Source organism: Acinonyx jubatus, chromosome X (genome assembly GCF_027475565.1).
Source record: "Acinonyx jubatus isolate Ajub_Pintada_27869175 chromosome X, VMU_Ajub_asm_v1.0, whole genome shotgun sequence".
Lineage (NCBI taxonomy): Eukaryota > Metazoa > Chordata > Mammalia > Carnivora > Felidae > Acinonyx > Acinonyx jubatus.
In genome coordinates this window covers 120846349-120867719 of record NC_069389.1, presented here as the reverse complement: position 1 = coordinate 120867719, position 21371 = coordinate 120846349, and the positions used below count along the sequence as shown (strand labels likewise).

At 46.0% G+C, this 21371-nt stretch overlaps 1 protein-coding gene across 1 annotated transcript; it reads right to left on the bottom strand.

The window, feature by feature from the left end:
• Positions 1-10241: 10241 nt before the first annotated feature.
• Positions 10242-17322, bottom strand: FATE1 (fetal and adult testis expressed 1). The gene is made up of 5 exons (XM_015086632.3): positions 17015-17322; positions 15877-16004; positions 12040-12146; positions 11554-11632; positions 10242-10808 (listed from the first exon to the last, which is right to left on the bottom strand). Exons 1-5 carry the CDS (start codon positions 17118-17120, stop codon positions 10677-10679), a joined length of 552 nt encoding a protein of 183 aa, XP_014942118.2. The 5' UTR covers positions 17121-17322; the 3' UTR covers positions 10242-10676.
• Positions 17323-21371: the final 4049 nt, after the last annotated feature.

Below are 21371 nucleotides of genomic sequence, written 5' to 3'. Positions count from 1 at the left end.
GGCATCAGGCAACAGTAGATGCAGACTGGAGACCAGAAGGTTTGCAATGGCTGCTGCAGGGGTACACAGGGGAAACTGAGTAAGTGTGAGGGCAGGACTAGGCTGGGCAAGAAAGACAGCACACCATGTAACTGGCAAAGGGAAGGGAAATGGGTAGGGTCCTAGATGGAAAGTGGGACACCCAAGGAAGAAAGCTTTCAGAGTAACACAATGATTCTGTAAAAAGGCTGACGTCAATCATGATATACTTCTGGACCTCTTTTCTCTTCACCTACAAGTTGAGCAACCAACCCAAAACTTTTATAGAAAAACAAGATCCAAGGAGTTTCTTGGATCCTGGTTGAAAGCATTCTGAGGACAATTCCTTCAGAGATGCTAAAGCCAGGGACAGAAGGGACAAAGTAGTCATACAGCCAAGACAAAAAGGCAGATTAGCTTCCCGTTTGTGGCTCATTCAAATGCTCACTGCTGCCTGGTACTCTTTTATTCACTCACCTATCCCATGCATATTTCCATGGCACCTATTGTGCATCAGGTCTGTGATAAGTGCTGAGGTTAAAGAGTTTGGCCGAGTCTCTGAAAATGTTGTTCCCAGAATAAAAGGGAAGAGAGGAGCACAAGTTATCCTCAGAGTCACTTCTCAATTCATGTCTATTCTGTTTGTCAACAACATTTGACACATCTTATCTACTCTCTCTTTCTTGAAATAAGGGGTTCCACTCTCTTTGTTCTCCTCCCTCACTGGCGACTTCTTACAGTGTCCTATAAAAGCATCTTCCTCTTTCCTAACTTTAAAGTTTGGAGTTTCCTGAACTCAGTCTCTGGATGGATCCCTTATCTGTTCTTTCATTTCCTCAGTCAGGGTTGTGGCTTTAAACACATCTGTATTCCGATGACTTGCAAATTTATAACACCAGCCCAGCTTCTCACCTGAACTCCAGTTTGCCTCCCTGACATAGGGAACAACGGTCAATGACCACTAAGAGTCAGGAAGAAAATTATCCCTACACTTGCCCCAGATTACTTTTGTGACAGGTCCCAGACTGTGTCACAGAAACAGGAAACCCAGATGGAGCCTTATAGATTCCTTGGATTGAGAAGACAGACGAGAATATCCAAGGAAATCAAGGCAGTTAGAGTTTGCAGAACAGAGTACTGGAGAAGAGAGAACTGCAAAGAGACACAATTCTGGAGATGTGCAGAGACCCTTTCAAGTATTCACCTGACCATTTATTAACACACACCTATGATGAAGGAAGTTATCTATGGCTGGGGAAATAATGATTCCAAAAAATTAGAGGTAATAGCTCCCAACCCTAACACAGGGCTTGGAATAATGTCTGATGCCACCAACTAGACTAGAAAACCTAATGATTAATGGGGTATTGGGTAGAGTATCCAGAAGGATCCTGATACTGTAATGGAGAATAATTCATTCCTAGACTGAACCCTGTTCTGGTCCCAATGAAAAAGTCTGAAAAGCAAAACTCAAAAGGATCAAACCCTTTCCAAATAACTTAACTTCATCCCAGAGCAAGACCCAAAAATATTTTTAAGAATTAAAAAAAAAGTATCCAGCATCCAACAAGGTAAAATTCACAATGTGTGGCATCTGCTTAAAAATTACCAAGCATACAGATAATGTCTCCATAATGATGAGGAAATTATCTACCAATTAAAATAAATCCAGAACTGATACAAGTGTAAAATTACCAGACAAGGGTATTAAAATACTTAAAGTAACTATATTCCATATGTTGAAAAAGTTAGGTAAGAGTATGGAATATATGAAAACACCCAGATCAAACTTCTAAAGATGAAAACTACAAATTCTGAAATGAAAAGTACATTAGATACAACTAATTGCCAATCAGATGTTGCAAAGAGATTAGTAAACTTGAAGACAACAAGTTTCATGTTGTTTAGTGTATTTTGTCTAACATAATAAAATTATCTAAAATGAGGGATGCCTGGGTGGCTCAGTCAGTTAAGCATCCAATTTTGGCTCAGGTCATGATGTCACAGCTCATGAGTTCAAGCCCCACGTCAGGCTCTGTGCTGATAGCTGATAGCTGAGCCTGCTTCAGATTCTGTGTGTCTCTCTCTCTCTTTGCCCTCCTCTGCTGGTCTCTGTCTCTGTCTTTTTCTCTCATTCTCTCTCTCTCTCTCTCTCTCTCTCTTTCTCAAAATAATAAATAAACATTAAAAAAATTTAAAAAAATCAACTGTCCAAAATGAAGCACAAAGAGAAAAGAGAAACAGGAAAAGAAAGAGCAAAACGTCAATGAGCCGTAGGACAACTTCAAGTGGCTTAATATAGGTGTTGGTGAAGTTCCTAAAGGAGAGAGAGAAAAAAATATATATTTGAAGAAATAATGGTCAATTTTTTTTCAATTTTGAGAAAAACTATAAGCCCACAGATACAAAAATCTCAATGACCTAAGCACAAGAAAAATCAAGAAAATGATACCAAGGCACATTATAATCAAATTCTGCAAATCCATTGATAATGGAAAAATCTTTAAAGTAACCAGAGAAATAAGACACATTATGTAGTCACAAAAGTAAAACTGAAATCAAATGTCCAATAATAAAGGTAGGACCTGATAGTAATAAAGGCAAAATCTGTCTCTCAGGCTTTCCTTTCAACTTCCAACTGGACATCATTCTCTGGCTCCCCTTGGACAACAGCAGTTCACCTCATCCCAAATCACACTGAATTCACCACCACCATCAGCCTTTCAAAAGACATTTGTGACCAACTGAGACTTCAAGCCTTCAGCTTCTGGCCTTCAGTGTGGCTTGGTACTCAAGCTTCTTCCTGAAGAGCATGTCCAGGCTCAGTCTCCCTGTGCACAGCTTCTCACCAAGTTTTCAAAGTCCTACGGTGAAATCCACACTATGCCACCCTTCTTGTCAACACCGTCCTGTACTAGAATGTGCACTGCCTGAGGGCAGGCATCAGTATCTGCATTGTTAGGCACTGCATCCCCACATAGCACTGAAGCTGGCTCCTGGAAAGCACTGATATACACATTGATGAATGAAAGTAAGGAAGAGATGGAGAGAGGGGTAAGAAAACATAAACCTTAGTGCAATTCTGAGGAATCTCAGAAGACTCAGCTCAGAAGAGGAAACTGCTAGTAGAGAGACTCACTCCAGTGCCGCTTCCTGGAAATCTCATGACTCCCTCCAGGTGACCAACTATCCCAACTTCTTTTACAGTCCAGGCCATCTTGGCCTCAGATTCAAGTTAATACCAGCCAGAGTTTTTATTCTATGATTGGGAAGGGAATTCTTCCATGACTGACAGCCTAGAAAGGTGGGCTCCAAGTCTCAAGCCAGAAACTAGTGCCTCAGATATTCAATCCTAGCCATTACAGCAGAGAAGGTCCTACGCTGCAGGCAAAGGATGGTACCAAGAGGTGAGTCATGCACACCATGGGTGGCTGGGAGGTAAGGGCAAGCAAGCAGGAAAGCAGGGAAGTAGGCAGACAGGCAGACAGTGACAAGAAGAACCAAGAAGAAGCTAGAACCTGGGGGTACAGAGGCAGCTTCTCACTCATTCAGTAGCTATCATGTGCTGAGTATTTGACCTGAGTTAATTCACTTAATCCTCACAATCTGATGAGTCTGATACTATTATTATTCCCACTTCACAGATTCAAACCTAAGCAATCTGGCTCCAAAAGCACACTCAGCCACAGGGCCAGCCTGGAAGGTGAACAGAATCAAGAAATCGGGCATGACTACCAAGAGGAGAGTTAGGTCATAACTGCACCAGGCACTGCAGGCTCTTGTAGAGCTGAAATTGCAGTGACTCCTTGTACCCCAGGCTTTGAGGGACATCTGAAAGGGGCCCAGCTATGGCAAAGGAGAATTAGCAGGAGCTGAGAGTGGGCAACCCCAAGCTGGAGGTGGAGTAAGTACCTGGAAGGCAGTAAATCCTTGATGTTTATCCACTTTTAGTTATCATCAGCCACCCTGAGGTCAGGCTCCAGCATAGCTTCTTTAAGAAACAGATGCTTAAGAACTATTTGTTGAATGAACAAAGTCTCCAGAGAGACAGGGCTTTGTACAAGAGGTCTAGTAGGCCAGCACAGTTGACCATTCCTTTGGCAATGGGCTGCAGCCTCTAGTGTAGACACCATGACATCAGAAACTTGCCATGGTTTGGCTTCTTTTGCCAAGACAGAATTCGTTTCCTTACAAACTTGGGGTTAGGGCATTATTTCTGACATCAGCCACACTCAGTCCATACCCCAGGGGAGGGAGGCTCTTCCTAGGACAGGCTGGACACTAGAGATAGTAGTTCATATCCCCAATACCTGTTGTCCCCACTGAGAAGCCCCTTCTGTGCTCCACATCCCCAGGTGCCCATTGGCCATCTCTATCTCCTGGGGGCAGTCATTGGGCCTTGGACTCAACATGTCCCAATCTGACATGACCTTCTGACCCCAGCCCCAACTCTTATCTCCCCAGTGCCTTATCTTGAGAAAGCCACATCTCCCCCCACAGGTGCTTAGTCCAGAAAGCTAGGAATCATCCTTGGTATGCCCCACTCCATCTGTAAATCCTGTTGGTTCTACTGCCGAAACCTTCCTTCAGTACCTTCTTTCTTGTCTAGCCTGACTGCTGTTGCCTTAGGCCTGGCCTCAACCCTTGTCACAGCCTTCTGACTCTTTGCTTCTTTGCCTCCAAACCCACAGCCCTACCTCGTCTCTACCTTCCACACTACAAGAGTGAGTTCAGTAAGTCTATACCAGGGTCTGTCTGTCACTCCTGCATCCAAAACCCATGGAATGGGCAGATGCCCTCACCTTAGAAATAAACTTTTTCAGAGCAGGGACTTGTCTATTGTGTTTAGTCATTAATCTCAAAAGCCTAGCCCAATGATAAGCACATATGTATTTGGGAACTGAATGAACGAACAAATGAATGAATGAATGAATGAATTTCCTGAACTTGCACTTTCCCAAATCTATATCTTGTTTTATTTTCACTTTTACCCACTTTATTTGTATCATAAACTTGTCATTTCCTTACATGCTTATTGTCTATTCCTCACAAGATAGTTACATCGACATGAATAAGGACATGGTGTGTTAAGTACTTATTGAATGGGTATATGAATCATCTACATGACAAATTCCAAACTCTGCATTTGGGCATTCAAATCTCTTCTGGATTTCACCAGACCTATCTTTGCAACCTCATCTCTTATGGAACCATCTCATGTTGGAGCCTGGTGGGGTGTGGCCAGGTCTGGTCCTAGAAGTTTTGAGGCCACCATGGCACCTAAGGGCCAACCAAGTATACACCCTGTCAGCCACAGTTGGGGTTCAACTCAAAGCACATGTATCCAGTCCAAGCACTTAATGTCACTCCCTTTAGGTAAGGCAGCCATCACCCTGGAGGCTTTACCTCACAAGTGGTACTAAAGGCTCTTCTCATGCTCTTTCAATAGCAGGGACAGGACACTGGCAGGAAATCTAGAGACTGGGCCACCTCAATAGTAGATGCCTCTTATGGCCACAGGCCAACATGGATGGAGGTGACACTTCCTGGCCTGGGGTCAAGCTGAGATAAAGGGCAAGCTCAGCTGAGGGGCCAAAATGGAGAGCCTGTCCCTGCCCTAGGCCTGGGTGTGGAATCTTTCCTCAGTCAGAAGCTCCAAAAACTTGATTGCAGATGTAATCAAATGGTAGAAGGGCTGGCTCCCAAAGCCTGAGAGGCCTGTAGTGGTAACTCTTCCTCAAGGCTCTTCTGAAGAAGCCAGAGTGAACTCAAAGGGCTGAAAGCAAAGACTGAAATCCCAGTAGGAGTTCTGAAAGAAGCACTACATAACCCCCACCCCTACCTCCATTGTTCCTCATATGCAGAGAGCCATGGAGCTCCAAGTGGCACACTCCCCATGCTCTGAGGCTGGGATACACAGAAATGCCCTGGGCTAGGCAGACAGTGGAGGCAGGTGTAGAAGGTAAGACCCACAAGATTCTCCTTCTCTCCCACCAAACTCTGTCTGGCCAAGTAGCCCCTCAGCCCCTCTACTTCAAGCCTCCTCAAACCACTCTCTTCCACTCTCTTAGAAGAGAACAAAGACTTAGCAGCCTTGCACCAAGCTTAAGATAGAACTCCGTGTCTATATACTCCTAGAGCCCCCAGGATTTCATTCAGCTGCTATGACAAGGGACAATGGTTCCCCACACAGCCACTTTCCCTCAGCTTCCTGGGAAGACCAATCACATGAAATACCATGTCAAGACAGGCTCTAGGACCTGTACACTTTCATGGGCTCCTGCCCCTACCACATGGAGACCACCAGCCCTGGCCACAAGATGGTGTCAGCCCTTGATCAGTGGCTGCCTCAACCCAATGCCTGTCCCTTTCCTTACCAATCAGATGGTTTCAGAGGCAGGCTGTCCCCTGGCCACAGTCAGCATCCATTGGTCCATCTGTGAAGCCTCCAATCAGAGATAAGACCTTGGGGAATCATCAGCACTTGACGCCAGCAGTGACCTCCTAGTGCTCCTAGTCCCAAGCCTGTGGGGTCCCTTAATCCCCACCCAGCTGGGACCCCCCCCCCCAGTCAGAGAGCTTCCCCACACTCCCTGACACCAACAGGAGAGGCTGGCAGTGGCCCAGAGGAGCTCATGCCCACAGCTGCAGCAAGCTCAAGACCCTGGCTCAGAGTGGCACCTGCCCACTGGAGAAGCTGCTGGGCCTGCTGGCTGGATGTGTGACCTTGTCACTGTGGGCCTTCTACACCTCAGGCTATAAGCAGGTAAGGGCTGAATGCTGTGCTGCCTGGTTGTGGGAGCTGCTTGTCTGCCCAGACCTAGGAGCCAGCCCCTCCCAAGCTCCCTGAGGAGCCCTCGCTTACATGGAGCATGCATCACTCAGGGCCTTGCGTCTGGGGACTCAAAGCTGCCAGCTCACTGTCCCCATGCAGCTGCCTCCTGGTCTTGGTCACAGTCATGGCCAGACTACCTCACTAGATGGCAAACCAAGGAGAAACCTGAGAAACAAAAGAGATTCTTGGGGTGGGACAAGGTTGGAGAGGAACCCATTACTTCTTCTCCAGCTCTGTCTGAACTTGGACTCTAAGAGGGGCCATGGTTGGGGAAGTGAAAGAAGTCAAGGACCCTTGGGTGGCAAGTCATTAGCTCCTTTGCAAGAGACCGGGATTTCAGCCTGCTACCAGGTACAACAGAGCCCCCTCCATGCACCTCACATCTCTCTCTCCACATGCCCACCTTCCTCTGCCAGGCTTCCCCAGCTGCTGGGAAGCCAACCTGAGACAAAACTAGAATATTGAGTTTCAGCCTTTGCCAGGGCTGATAGGGGTTTAGGGACGAGTCCAGTGGGGCAAACATGACCAGAGGCTTACAGTTTTCCTTACCTGTACACACAGCTGGGGAATTACCTCATCCCTGAGCAGGTCGCGTGGGGTGGCTTACATGAGATCGTGTGCACAAGGCCCAGGACACAAACAAGTACGTGTATCTGCATGTGACAGTGACAGTTTGCAAGGATGCACACCAAGCTGAACATGGGAGTTAGTTCTATAGAGGGGCTTAACATTGTGAGATAAAGGGATTTGTTAGCTAAACCTATAATGTTTGTTGTTTTCAGAAAGATATCATCAAGCAGGACTTGTGTAATTATTTTTTAAATGTAATGTGCTGACACATAGTAGGTGAACCAAAGAAAGTAGTGCTCAGAATTGACTTACTTTTATGCCAAAGTATTTTCCACAGGGGGCATGTCCTAAAGACCAGACTTGTATGACTAAGGCAAGGCCAGCCCTCCTTTCAGGAGGCAATCAGGTCAGAATTGCTCTCCAGGGACCCTGGTCAGAGGCCATCCTACCAGACCTTTACTTCTACTAAATGCCAGGGATGCAGAAGGCAATGGAAGCAGTGCCTTCCTTCTAGCAGCTCCTGATCCAGTGTGGGCATCAGCTATGTACTCCTCTAATGCAAAGCCTGGGCAGCCCATAGGAAGTTTCATAGAGGAACAATAAACAGCACAGTCCAGAAGAACCCCTTCCACCACATCCAAGTATAAATGAGTCTCTCTGCTCCTCCACTTGCCCAAGAAGTTCAAACCTTCTTGGGAGATGGGTTGGGCTAATGCTGGAGTGCTTGGGCAAGGCCAGAGCAGCTTGGCAGGGAAACAGCATCAAGGAAGCAGATGCTCCCAGTGGATTATAGTCAGAGGGCTTAGTAGGAGGTGCCAACCCCTGTAATAGGGCCCATAACAGAACTCTGCAGAAGGACCCACACTGCCTGTCTCCCAGGCTGCCATGGAGAATAGCATAGGGAAGCTTTGGCTCCATTTCCACTCTGGAGGGCTCCATAGATGGAGTGGGCAGGCAAGGCTGGTAGCCAAGTAGTCACACCGCAAGGCAAAATATGGAGGCCAGCCAGGGCCTAGGCAAGTTCTCCACCTTAGCTTACCTAGCCCGAGAAGCATTTCTCCAGGGGGCTGCCACACTGTTTGTTTGCAACTTAGCTAAATTGCTCCCAAGAGTAAACCTTTGTTTCACAACATATTTTCAGCCAGACTTCTTTTGCAAACATGTCCGTGTCTGCTCACTCACACATGCAGACCCATATCCCAAAGGCTTGCCCCAGCCTACAGAACCCTTCTCTTCCTCTGAGCCTTTTGGCATGGCCAGCTGGAACAGAAGAAAGGGGTGGCTTTCAAAGAGCCACTCAAGGGGAGACCTCATGGCATCCTTAACTCCAGGCCTCTACACTCTGCTTGGCTGGTCTTCCATGCCTTCAAAGGCAGTGGGAACTTTGGCCTTGTCGCTGTTCCCCTTAATAAGTCCCTATACATTGGGGCCTGGTCTGCCTGAGGCTGTGGGGAGGGAACGGGTGGCCTGCAAAGAAGTCCTCCAGCCTTACTCTTAGCCTTCAGATGATTCTTGTGCTCTAGGGCCCATTTGGAGGAGGCACAGAGGCTTCAGCTTCTCCCCAGGCCTCTTGGATTTCCCAACTAGAAGCATTTGTCTCTAGAGCAGCAGCCCTCTCCCCATTTCACCGAGGGACTTCCTCTGGCACCCCATTACCCTCTCTACTTTGAGACCAAAGAGGGAAGCTCCCAACTGTTTCTTCATTAAGTGTTCTTGTCTCCGCTTTCAGCAGGGCCCAGGCCCCAGTGACCATATGTATGGTATCCCTCAGGGCTGACAGGAGGTTCCTGAGACTCAAGAGTAGAAGAATACCCTCATTTTATGGGGACCACTGAGCACCAGAGATGGGTGGGGCAGGGGCAAAGTAGGCTCATGACTCAAGTCTCTCTCTTTTATTCCCTCCTTCTTTCCATCCCTCTCCCACTATCTCTCATCCTCCTTCTCCTCTCTCTCTCTCTCTCTCTCTGTCTGCCCCCCACCCCCTTTTCTCTCACACACACATATAGTCATGTTTATTTTATGTCTAATGACTAACATACTCTCTTACTTTTGTAGATGGAAAAGCCTTGACAGATTTGGAAGATTGGGGAAAGTCCAGTTAGCCACCAAAGCCTATGAGTAGCTTCTGGGTCCCTGCCCCCCAAAACATATGTATTTATCCCTTGGTCCCAGGAAAAGGGGCAAAAGCTCTTCCCAAGGCCTCCTGGAGCTGAGCACAACTGCCTTTATATTCATCCAGGCCAAGTCCTACTGCCCTACCAGCAATCCACTTTGAGGTGAGCTTCATGGGGTCATGGACATGGGGGAGAGAGGTTCAAGATTCCTCCATGTGGCCTTGCATCCAGCCTCTAGAGTTGAGTTGGGGCCTTGTCCCCATCAAGTCTATATGAGACAGGCAGAGCCCTAGCCTGGGACACAGGAGAACCCGTTCTAGCCCTAACCCTGTCTCAGTATTGTTGGATGACCCAGGACCATGTTCTCCCTCTGCAGGACTCAATTTCCTCCTGGGAAAATAGAAAAGTTTCTGGTCCCTTCCAGGAGATTTCCTCTGATTGAGTGCCTACAATTCCTGACCCATACAAGCTGCTGCAGAACTTCTTCCCCACAAGCACTCACTGGCATAAACCCAACAGGAAGGACTTTGCCAATCCCTGTCCCTAAGCAGGCTCTCTACCTGGGCAGGGAGCCTTGGGGAGGAAGGGGAGGAAGTAACCAGGACTTATTGGGTGTGGCATCATCCCAGTCCCTGCAACAGTGACTTTGTTCAGAGTTGCTGTCCTCACATGAATCCTGGATGTAAGAAGTTCAGACACCAGAGTTTGCTGCTATCAGTGAACTTTTATTGAGCATGTTCTCTATGCAGAGTCCCATACACAACGTGGGAGAAAACTGGGAAGACACAGACAGCCAAGTCACTGCCACAGAGGATGGAACAGAAGGGACTTTTAGGGCAAAGAGGCAAGGTTTAGCTCTGAGATGGTCACCATGGAGCCATGATGGACAAGCAGGAAGCACCTGCCACTGTGGGGGCCACATGCCACCCTCCTCATCTTCCAAAGTGGCTGCGCCTCAGCCCATTCAGACCTCTACTTTCCAGCAGCGAGGGCCTCCCCAGGCCAGGGGTGTAACCAGAGTAGAAAATGGCCCTGATGCTGCTAAGAGCTGCTGGGAGATGGAAGGAGGATGGGCAAGGGTGGCCCAGGGAGAAAAGGGAAGGAGAGGAAGGAGAAGAAGTCTCAGGAAGCAGGAAGCATCACTGGCGCATCCACAGCCACAGGTTGACGACACAGGCTGACACCAGCATGGTGAAGAACAGAGTTTCCCTGTGGCGCCAGGTGGCACCTTGTTCCTCCAGGGCTTGCAGCCGGCAGGTGATCACTTGCAGCTGCAGAGACCAGGAGGCTAATGAATGACAAGCCAATGGCTTCTGGAGAAGCCCTTGGCTCACTACTAGGGAAAGTATGAACTTAGTACAGAAAGGGGATTTGATGTCCTTTGGTAGGCCAAAGTGCCTCTGGGTGAGAAGCAGACAGAACAACTGAAACCAGGGGGCTGGGTTGGGCCCATGGGATAGATGTCCAGGCTGTTTGTGTTCATAGGACCAGCCACTTTGCCCACTCATTGGGTGTTCACCCAGTTGTCTAGAAGAAGCCAGCCTATCCCAACTGTGCTGGGGGAGGTGAGGAAGGGCATTTCATTCTTGGGGCAGGCTGGCATGAGGGCATCAGCAGCACCAGACTGAGGACTCCAAGATGGGTGACACTCAGGGGCCGGAGACAGCCACCAAGGTAGATGCCCCTCCGGGTCCAGGGCTGCTGTGTTCTCTTCTTGAGAAGACACATCTTTTCCCAGACCTCTTATCACCATTCTCTGTGCACAGACTTATAGCCTTTTCTGTTGCCTCTTGGTACTCCTTTTGGCTTCCACTGTTCCCTTCCACATATCAGGAAGAGAGGCAGGGCTGAAGCTGCCATGAAGGTGGGTCACTAGAGGCCTGAGGCCTGGGAGGAAAGGAAGGGGAGCATGACCTCAACTCTGCTGCTAGAGGCTAAGATGACTTCAAAGAGGGTGGTGTCATTGTTGTCGAGCCCCACCTGCCCCAAGATACCATGAGCATAGGAGATGCTCACCTGCCTTCTCATAACTTCCATCTCTAGTTCATTTAGCTCTTCCAGGCCAATCTCTGCCACCATATCTGCCTCTGGGTTGCTGGGAAACAAGAAAAGATAGAGGGTCAGAGCTACTGGTGGTCCCAGGCCAGGCCTGGCAGGGAGCACAGGAAGGCCATGAGGGCAAGCAGGTAAAGGCAGGGTCTCTTGTAGACAATGACTCAGTCATCCTTGAGTCCTTCCCTTCCCTGGTAAGAAGGTCCTGGGGCCTCAGGGCTGGGAACCAGCCCAGCCAATCCTCAGGTTGCTTGGAGTCCCTGAATGGGCAAGAGGCCAGGAGGCTCAGGGGCTATGGTAAGGAGGCAACAGAGCTTCAACATTCTAAGCATGGCCAGCTGCTCACAATACCCTCCTCGTCAGTCTGCTTGCCAGTCCATCTGGCCCACTGTGGTTCCTGCCCAAAGAGCAACAGCTTTCTTTCTGCAGGGTCCCTGGGATCTTTCTTACCGCTCATAATGGAATCTCCTGCTTTGGAAGCCACCAGGATACTCCCGGGGGTTGGCATCACCATGGTCTGGTTCTTTCAACACTCTGGGTATTGACACCTGGGGCCCCTAAAGAAAAGGAATGGTCAGCAAAGGTAGCCTACTCAGTCCCAGCTGAGCAGCTGCTCCACACTGCCCAGGACCAATAGTGTACCCATCAGGAGTCACGTGCTACCTGTTCCTCTGAAATCACAGGCTGGCAGCTTCAGACCACTAGAGGAGCCTGGGAATCCCACAAGTTGGCTATTTGTCACCACTCCAACCTACCATGTTCCTCAGTAGTTTCTGACCATCCAGGCTGTGGGGAAGGAAGAATAGTGACAGGGATCCCCATCCTTCGCCAGCACTGTCACATACAGACATCAGATGAGTCCAAGATGAGAATGGAAAACCTCAATTTTAGAGCCAAGGAAATTGAGGCCTGTCAAGTGACTGCACTTCTTCCTAAGGACACACAGTAAGTGTCTGAGCTCAAGATAGAACCCTAGCCACTGGGTAACAATAGCCTCTTTCTGTGTGTGCATGACCATTCCAGGGGCTTTCATTTTTATCCATCTGCTAACCACTCCCTGGAGTGGATGTCTCTGGCCAAGAGTTCTTCACTTAGTAGCAATGTGCCTCAGTGGTCCTGTTAGGAAATGGCAAGTTAGGAGGCATGGAATATGAAGCACTCAGCTCCTGGCCAAATTAACTAATTAATGCCTGAAGCCTAGCTGCTGGGATTCTCACAGAGGCTGCAAAGCCTCCTGCTTGCTCATTACAAAAGATGAGCTAGCAAGAAAAAAAAATGCTAGCAGTCGTGTGAGAGGCAACAGGTGGTGAGAGAGCTCAGCAAAGCTGCAGCATTCAGAAGGTGTTGAGAGCAAACCAAGGGAAGTGGGCCTATGGCTCAGAAGCAAATGGGGAGCAGTAGATCACTGAATTCCCCTTCTGCCAGTGGCCAGAGAGGACCCAGATGTGGAGGCTGCAGGGACACTGGGGTGGTCTCAAGGACCCATCGGGGGATGGATGGAAGGGACAGGGGCCTTGGCTGAAGGTCTGTAAATGGAACAGCCATCCAGCCCTCTCACCCAACCTGGCTGTCAGCCAGGCAGTTCCCCCCAAGCCCAAACTTGAGCTAAATGAATGGGGGAGAGGGGTGGTTGTGCCACAAAACAGATCCCTCTCCATTCTGGCATTTACAGGTGCCCTTTGTACAGTCCATGTTGCTAAAGTAGAACTTAATGTCTCTCCGTTCTCACCAACACAGAGTTCTGGGTTGGCTGTATTTGCCTCACTCTTTTTTTTTTTTTATGGTTCTATTTGCCTCACTCTTAATGAGAAATAGACAACCAAGTCTTGCCTATCACCTGAGAAATATCTGCAGCCCTCCTATGTTCTTAAGAACAACAGTAAACTGCAAGTGGCCTCCATACTCCATTTTTTATAATAATGCAAAATTTGTCGTTCTCAGAAGTGCACACAGATATTGGCATGTCTTTTTCTGTGTGAACCGTACTTGACAGTAATACTACTATTTGATTTTCCTCTTCATCTTCTTCTTGAGATACCTCAAAAATAGCATAAAAGTGACAGTATTGTCAAGAAAATCCCAAGACTATAAAAAGGAATTTGATTGAGAGTTTCTCCTAGAATAATTTCCACACCATCCCCTTGATTTTCCTACAGATTGGGGTCAGAAGGACAAAAAGTTTTTTTGAGAGATTTGTAGGTACATAAGGATGAGAAACTGGTGGCTGGGATTTGTTTGTTTGAGATAACATAGTTTGTTTTTAACACATAAATATACAGGAATTAATGTGACATCTGCAGGTCGATGATAGCCTATTGTGGGTTGCTCATCATAAGGCCTAACTGTTCAAAAACAGTTGTCTTGTTGCTTTTTTGTTTTTAATTATGGAAACTCCCCATTTAGAATTATATGCATTATAAAATATAACATTTTATATCAGTTTGATAGAGATTAAGGAAATCTGTGAATTTCAACAAGTCATAGCTTCCCTCTACTATTGCAAAAAGTGTTATTTTTATTTTCATGTAATTTTCAAGGCACACTACTTTTCACCCCCAAAACAGAAGAACAGTATTATTAACTTTTTTATCTTTTCATGTTGTGGTTCTCTCAGAAGTGGGCACAGTTCCATTCATTTTTGTTTGTTTTGCTCAAAAGTAAATAATAAATAGAATTGATAAATCTTAATTCTAAATGTCTAATTTCTAAATTCAATATGATTTTTTTAAAGTACTCCTGCGGTCCTAATAGGTAACTATAATTACTCCAGAGTTTATACCCCGCCTCAACTGCCCTCCCATGCCCACCCCATTCTGCCTCAGTCTCAGGGGCATGGGTGGCTTGCTGGAGCCTGACCTGATGGAACAACTTGATGTGGCTTCTACCTTTGGACAAAAGAAGCCAATTCAATATTTCTGGCTTATTTTCATTCCCAGAAGTTCTCTGGGGGCTCTTTTTCTCTTTATTCTTTGGCAGTGGAATCATTTGGGCATTTTATTTTAACTCATTCCCTAGAACAGGGAGGCCTCCCTCCTCTCCAATCTTGTTGCCTTACCCCCACTAACCTCTGCAACACTGTAACAACCATGGTAAGCTGGTTAACAGAATCCACTACAGAACTATCAGACTCAAGTGATTCCCTAGAATCATCAAGTCATCCTCCTCTCCAAAATCGCTGCCTTTTTCCAGTCCCCTTTACAATATGGCCACCATTTTTTTTTTCTAGAACATTCCCTCACCCAGAGTGAATGTAGCTTAAAGGATTAGCTACAGAACAATGGGACTCAGGTGACTCCCAAGAATATTGAGTCTCCCTCCCTCTCTATACTGGTTGCCTTTTCCCAGTAATCTTTGCAACAGTATAAAAAACATTTTAGTAAAACTTTACCTCACCCACAGTGAAAGCAGCTTTAAAGGACTGGCTACAGAACTTGAGACTCACATGATTCCCTCCAACAGTCAAGTTCCCCTACTCTCCAGCTTGGTTGTCTTTTCCCAGTAACTTTTGCAACAGCATAGCAACCACATTTCTAAAACTTTCCCTCACCCACCAGTGAACATAACTTCAAGGACTGGTTACAGAATGAGATATTCCCTAGAACATTTAGGTCTCCCTCTTCTCCAAACAGACTGCTTTTTCCCAGTATCTTTTGTGACAATATAGCTGCCTTTTTTTTTCTAGAACATGCCTTAACTCACGTTAAATGTAGCTTAAAGGATTGGCCACAAAATAGTCGTATCAAGTTGACTGGATTTCCTAAAAGCCAGGGAGCATAGGAACCTCACTTGCCTTACTTTGTCCCACTCGTGAGTTATGTTTATATATATATATAGTATTATAAATATAAATAATATATAAATATATAGCATTATAAATATAAATAATATATAAATATATATTTAATATAATAGATTCTATAAAATATATATTTATATAGAGAAATGTATAAAATACCTATAGAAATTTATTTATTTATTTATAGAGGAAAGTTTCATTTCACATACACTAGAGTTTTGCAGAGTAAAGTATACATGTAGTCCCCAAGTAATATGTGATTCAGGTGTTCTGCACTCCCAAGTTTGAACTCCCAGCCTACCAAAGGATGGCCCTGACCTTTCGCTGGACCTCCCTAACCTTCATTGCCCGAATGGCACACAGGAGTTTCCTCCCCTCTCCCCAAGTCAACATCTGGCTCTACTCAACCTACCATTGTCAGGCTGCAGCCCCTACAGCCAGTACTCCCAACCCCAACCCAGTCACTGCATGCCAAGGCCTCCATACAGTACCATTTTCTTGGCCCGGGTGGCAGTCTTATTCCAAACTGGTTGGCCTGAACCAGAGTCAGCAGCCTTTGAATCCAATTTTTGTCGCCAATGAGAGGCACCCAAGGGCTGGGATCCATGCTCTTTCATTTCTAGGGAGAAGAACAGAGGTCCCAGGAACACCCATAGAGGCTGTACCAAGGCTTCCTGGGCACATGACACACCAGAAAGAGGACAGGGTCCCCAAACTTCTTAGGAATCATTCAACACTCATTCACTGCTATCTACTGGAAGATCTCAGGCCCCAGTCTGTTCATCTGTTCAAAAGTTTAGCAAGTATTTACTGAGGGCCAAGCTCTGGACTAGGTTACTGGAGGGAGAGCAATGACCAAGAGACAGGATTACAACAATCAACTGTGTGTGCACAGGGGGAGTGAGGGGGCAAAACAGAAAATAATCTGTCAGTGTAGATTCAGATGAGGGATACATTCTCCCAAAATGATAAAAATAGAGCAACATGACAGAAGGTAGGGGCTACTTCTAGAAGAGTGAGAAACAACATTGAAGCAGAGACCTGAAAAAGAAAAAAAAGATCCCAGCCATGGAAAATCTAGGGAGAGTATCCCAGGCACAGAGAACAGAAAGCACAAAGCCTATGAGGAAGAGCCAACTTTGGCGTGTTATAAGGACAAGAATAAATGCAGTTTGCAGTGGGTCACCATGCCACAGTATGAAATATGTTGAGGTGGCGACCTTGATCAGTTCTTATAGATCACAGAAAGGAGTATGGATTTCACTCTAAATGAGGAGAGGCATTGAAGGTTTAGGAGAGAGAATTGATCTGATTAATCTTATAAATTGAGCCCTCCGGATGCTTTGTCATAGACACAGTGGTAGCTTGGACCACACATATTGGTACCATCCTACTCTCTCATGGGCTGCAAAATGCTCACATCATCAATTCCTTTCTCCCAGCTTCCCTGTCAGTCAAACCACAAATACATGTATATGCACACCAAGGCACAGACACACACACAGCCACACATACATGCAAACACATACATGCATATATATGAATCTGCCCAGCTATACACACACCTTCCCCACCACGAAGGCACAGGTGCAGACACTCAAGGAGAGGGAAATTTCACGGGCTCCTCACCTGCTATCACTAGGTGCTCTTGGCTTTGCACACAGCTTCCAGGAACCAGCTCTTCAGCCATGGATGTTTCCATCTCCTCCTTGATTCTATAGGGGCCTCCTGCCATTGCAGCCAGTTTTTTACTTTTAAACTATGGCCAAGGATACACAGGAAGCAGGGCACAGCAGAGGCACTTGGAAAATCAACTCTTCAAGAGGTAGGAGCTCAAGTCAGATATATCTGGGCATGGGGGTGGGGTCAGACTCCCTCACTGGGCTCAGGCCTTGCACCCAGCACATTCTGTTCTTGTTGTATCTTGTTGGCTGGGTCCACAGCCTTCTCCCCTGCTACTCTGTAAGCAACATGGGAGAAGAGATAAGGGTCAGAAGCTTTGCCTATGAGAACTACCCTGGCTCTCAGGTCACCTGATTTGGCCCCATTGAAAGGCCACCATCCATCATTTCTAAAGAGAGGCAGGTACTGGCACAGGAGCTCAGAGCCAGTCAGTAGCCAAAGCATGGTTATATCCCAAGCCTCGCATGACTTCTGCAAGCCCAGCTCTGGCTAGTAATCCAGGCCACAACACCCTTCAATAGGCATCCTCTGCAGGGCACATCCTGTCTCCCACAGTCTGGAGTTCCCAGGCAAGGGAGATGGTCTTTTGATGCCCTCAGTCAGCCTGAGCAGGAACCATGAGAACCAAGGGAGGGAAGGCAGGAAAGAAGGGAGCTGCTTGCAGCCAGTGGAGGCCTTACCATCCCCAGGCCCTGGAGTCCCTGGTCTAAGTCCAAATTCTCCCTCAGTTTTCCTACTGATTAGACCACTGTGAAGGTCAAGTTTACTTGTTTACTTGGGTAGTCTATAGTTCTCAGTTATTCCATCAACCACTAGTCTAGTTGTTGCTGTGAAGGTATTTTGTAGTTGTGGTTAACATCTACATTCTGTGAACTTTAAGTAAAGGATGTTACTAATCCTGGATAATGTGAATGGGCCTCATCTAATCAGTTGAAAAGCCTGAAGAGTAAATACTGAGGTTTCCCAGAGGAGAAGAAATTTTGCTCAAGTCTGTAGCATCAGGAAACAAAAGCAAACATAAGCTACTGGGACTACATCAAAATAAAAAGCTTTGGCACAGTGAAGGAGACCATCAGCAAAACAGAAAGGCAAAAACAGAATGGGAAAAAATATTTTCAAATGATGTATCTGAGAAAGGGTGAATATCCAAAATATATAAAGAACTTATACAATTTAACACTTAAAAAATCCAATTAAAAAAGGGGCAGAGGACTTGAATAGACATTTTTCCAAAGAAGACATACAGATGGCTAACAGACACATAAAAAGATGCTCAACATCACTGATAATCAGGGAAATGTAAATCAAAACCAAGAGGAGATACCATCTCACACCTGTCAGAATGGCTAGAACTAAAAAGACAAGAAATAGCAAGTGTTGGTGAGGATGTGGAGAAAAAGAAACCCTCATGCACTGTTGCTGGGAATGTAAATTGGTAAATGTAAACAGAATTGAGTTTCCTCAACAAAGTTAAAAATAGAAATACCATATGATCCAATAATTCCATCCTGGGTACTTACCCAGAGAAAATGAAACCAAACAACAAAAAAAAAGAAAATGAAAATACTAATTTGAAAATATATGTGCACCCCTATGTTTATTGCAACATTATTTAAAATAACCAAATTATGGAAGCAACTTAAGTGTCTACCAATAGGAATATTGGATATTGAATAGAGAAGATGTGGCTTACAGGCTTCCAGTTATGGAATGAGTAAGTCATGGGAATAAAAGGCACGGCATGAAGAATATCGTCAGCAGTACTGTAATAGCATTGTGTGGTGACAGATGGTAGCTACATTTCTGCTGATAATAGCATAAAGTATAAACTTGTTGAATCACTATGTTGTACATCTGAAACTAATGTAACATTGTGTGTCAACTATACTCTAATTGAAAAAAAAGTTTTTTAAAAAGACTAAGCCATCTCTCCCTACCTAAGATTCTGCTGTGCGGGCCTGCACAAGGCCTGAAAATTTTGGCCTTGCTAGTTCCACAATGGCAGGAGCCAATTCCTTAAAATTAATCTCTATATACATACACATATGCATATGCATATGCATATACATACACATACATACATATCCTATTGGTTCCTTTTCTCTGGAGAACCCTTACTGATACAACCACAAAAGGTGAACCTTGGCTCTTGCAAGTAGCCCTAGAGTCCCTGTCAAAGAGGAGGCTATTTGTAAAAAGAACTGAGCACAGCTGGGGCCGTGTGGAAGGAAGAGGAGGAAGCAGGGGGGAGAAAGAGGAAGGGAGGAAGAAAAGGGTAAGAGAGAAAAGGGAGGGGCCGGAACTTGCTTGGAAAGGGTGGCATGGTCTGGGCTGCCTGTCCCCCTCTCTGGCCCCATCTGTCCAGCCCTGGGACTAAGCTCTCTGGAGCAGAGCTGACATGGGTCCTTCCTGCATTCCTGAAGGCCCTGAGGAAGCCCTTCCCAGATGAGTGGAGCAGCTGCAATGAAATCTGAACTTTCTGGAAGGCCACCTTAGGAGCAGAGAAGTGTGCTCTGTGGGACTCAGGAGCCTGGGAAGCAGGAACCATGAGCTTCTGCCTGGCCAGTGTTGCCAGACTGAGAAAACACAAATGTAGAATTCCAATTGAATCTGAATTTCAAATAAATAAACAAATAATTTTTAGTGTAAGTACACTCTGTGCAACATTTGAGACAAACTTACAGTAAAAATTTATTCGTGGCTTATCTGGCATTCACATTTGACTGGGTACCCTTTATTTTATATCTGGCAAACCTATGCCCTGCCCATCCTCACCATGATCTCAAGATTTGACCTTGAGCAAGTCTTCCTTTTCTTTGGGCCTCAGTCTCCCCATTGGACAATAGAGTTAATCCCCTCCTTACAGAGTGGCTGGACTGTGAGAACACTAACAAAACCTTGCACTATTGGCCTCAGGTCAGATTAGTCTGTGAGTGCCAACTGGCCTTGACCAGTTGGGGCTTCTTGAGAACTAAGGCACTGGTTCCAGGTGTGTGCAGAGGCACTGCCTCCTGGTGGCAAAGGAACCCACCACCTAAAGTCATGCAAATAGTGTGGGCAGAATTCTTTCCCAATCCCTGTACTTCTATTGCCACCCAGAAACCTTGACATCTCACCATCTTAGTGAGATCCAAGAGCCTACCTCTCTTGGAATGGGCACCACAGATGGCTAGGCAGTGGGGGTAATAATTTGTTGTGACTTTGGACTTGTCCCTTAGCATAACTTTCTAGCATGCTAACTTTTCCATCCAAGATCATCATTTCCTTCTGAAATTGCCTCAAACTCTGAGTCTAAACACTCTGAAAAGTCCCCACCGTCTAGTGTGCCAACCTTGGGAGTCTGAAGGCCTAGAGCATCCGTAGAGTACATTCCAAGCCTTATCGGGGCCAGGGAGATGGCTCATGGCTCGTGTAGCTGGTGGGTCACAGAGACCTAGAGTGTAGTGAAAGGGTCCCAGAGAAGACCAGAGAGCCCAAAGCTCTATCCACCTCAGAAATTAGACAGATGCCTTTGGAAAGGGGAAGGACGGGTCTAAAGAATATCTGGCTAAGACGTGTATATATGTTTGCAGTGTTTTAAACAAATGAGATCATACATTGAGGTATATGCAGTTCTGCAGTTTTTTTTGTAAGTACATGACACATAGTAGGAAAGCCCTTATAAAAGCTTAAAAGAAAAACATACAGAAATGTGTAACCATACATGTACACATTTACATGAAGGAAAGTCCAGGGGATTCTTGTCTATCACTCTTTCTCTCTCTTTTTTTAAGGGTTTCATGGAATTTTTCCTCATTTTTATTGAGAAATATGCAATTTGCTTTTTAAGTGCATAGTGTGCCTTGGAGCTCGCCCCTGTCAGAACAAATCTCCCTCACGTCTCTTAAACACAGCTTTTGCTGCACAGCTGAGCCCCTGCTTATTGACCTGCTCATGGACATTTTGGGTGTCTAGAGCTTTTCACTTCACCTTTATACACAATAAACAGTGATCATTCTTGGACATGCCACTTTGCAGACATGTGTAAATCTTTTTTGTAGAGCAGGTGCCTATAAGTGGAATTGTGGGCTTCTAGGGTATGCATGTTGACAATGTTTACTAATATCAACCAATATTGTCAAGGCCCATCCTATGAGAATGCACCAAGTAGGACCTCAGTACAGAGAAGAAAGTTCCGGTTTCTTCATGGCCTTGTCAACACAAGATATTATGAAACTTTCTAAAATGCATCATTATGATGGGTAGAAAATGATATCTATCTCATTGTTGCTTTAATTTATATTGCTTTAATTATGAATAAACT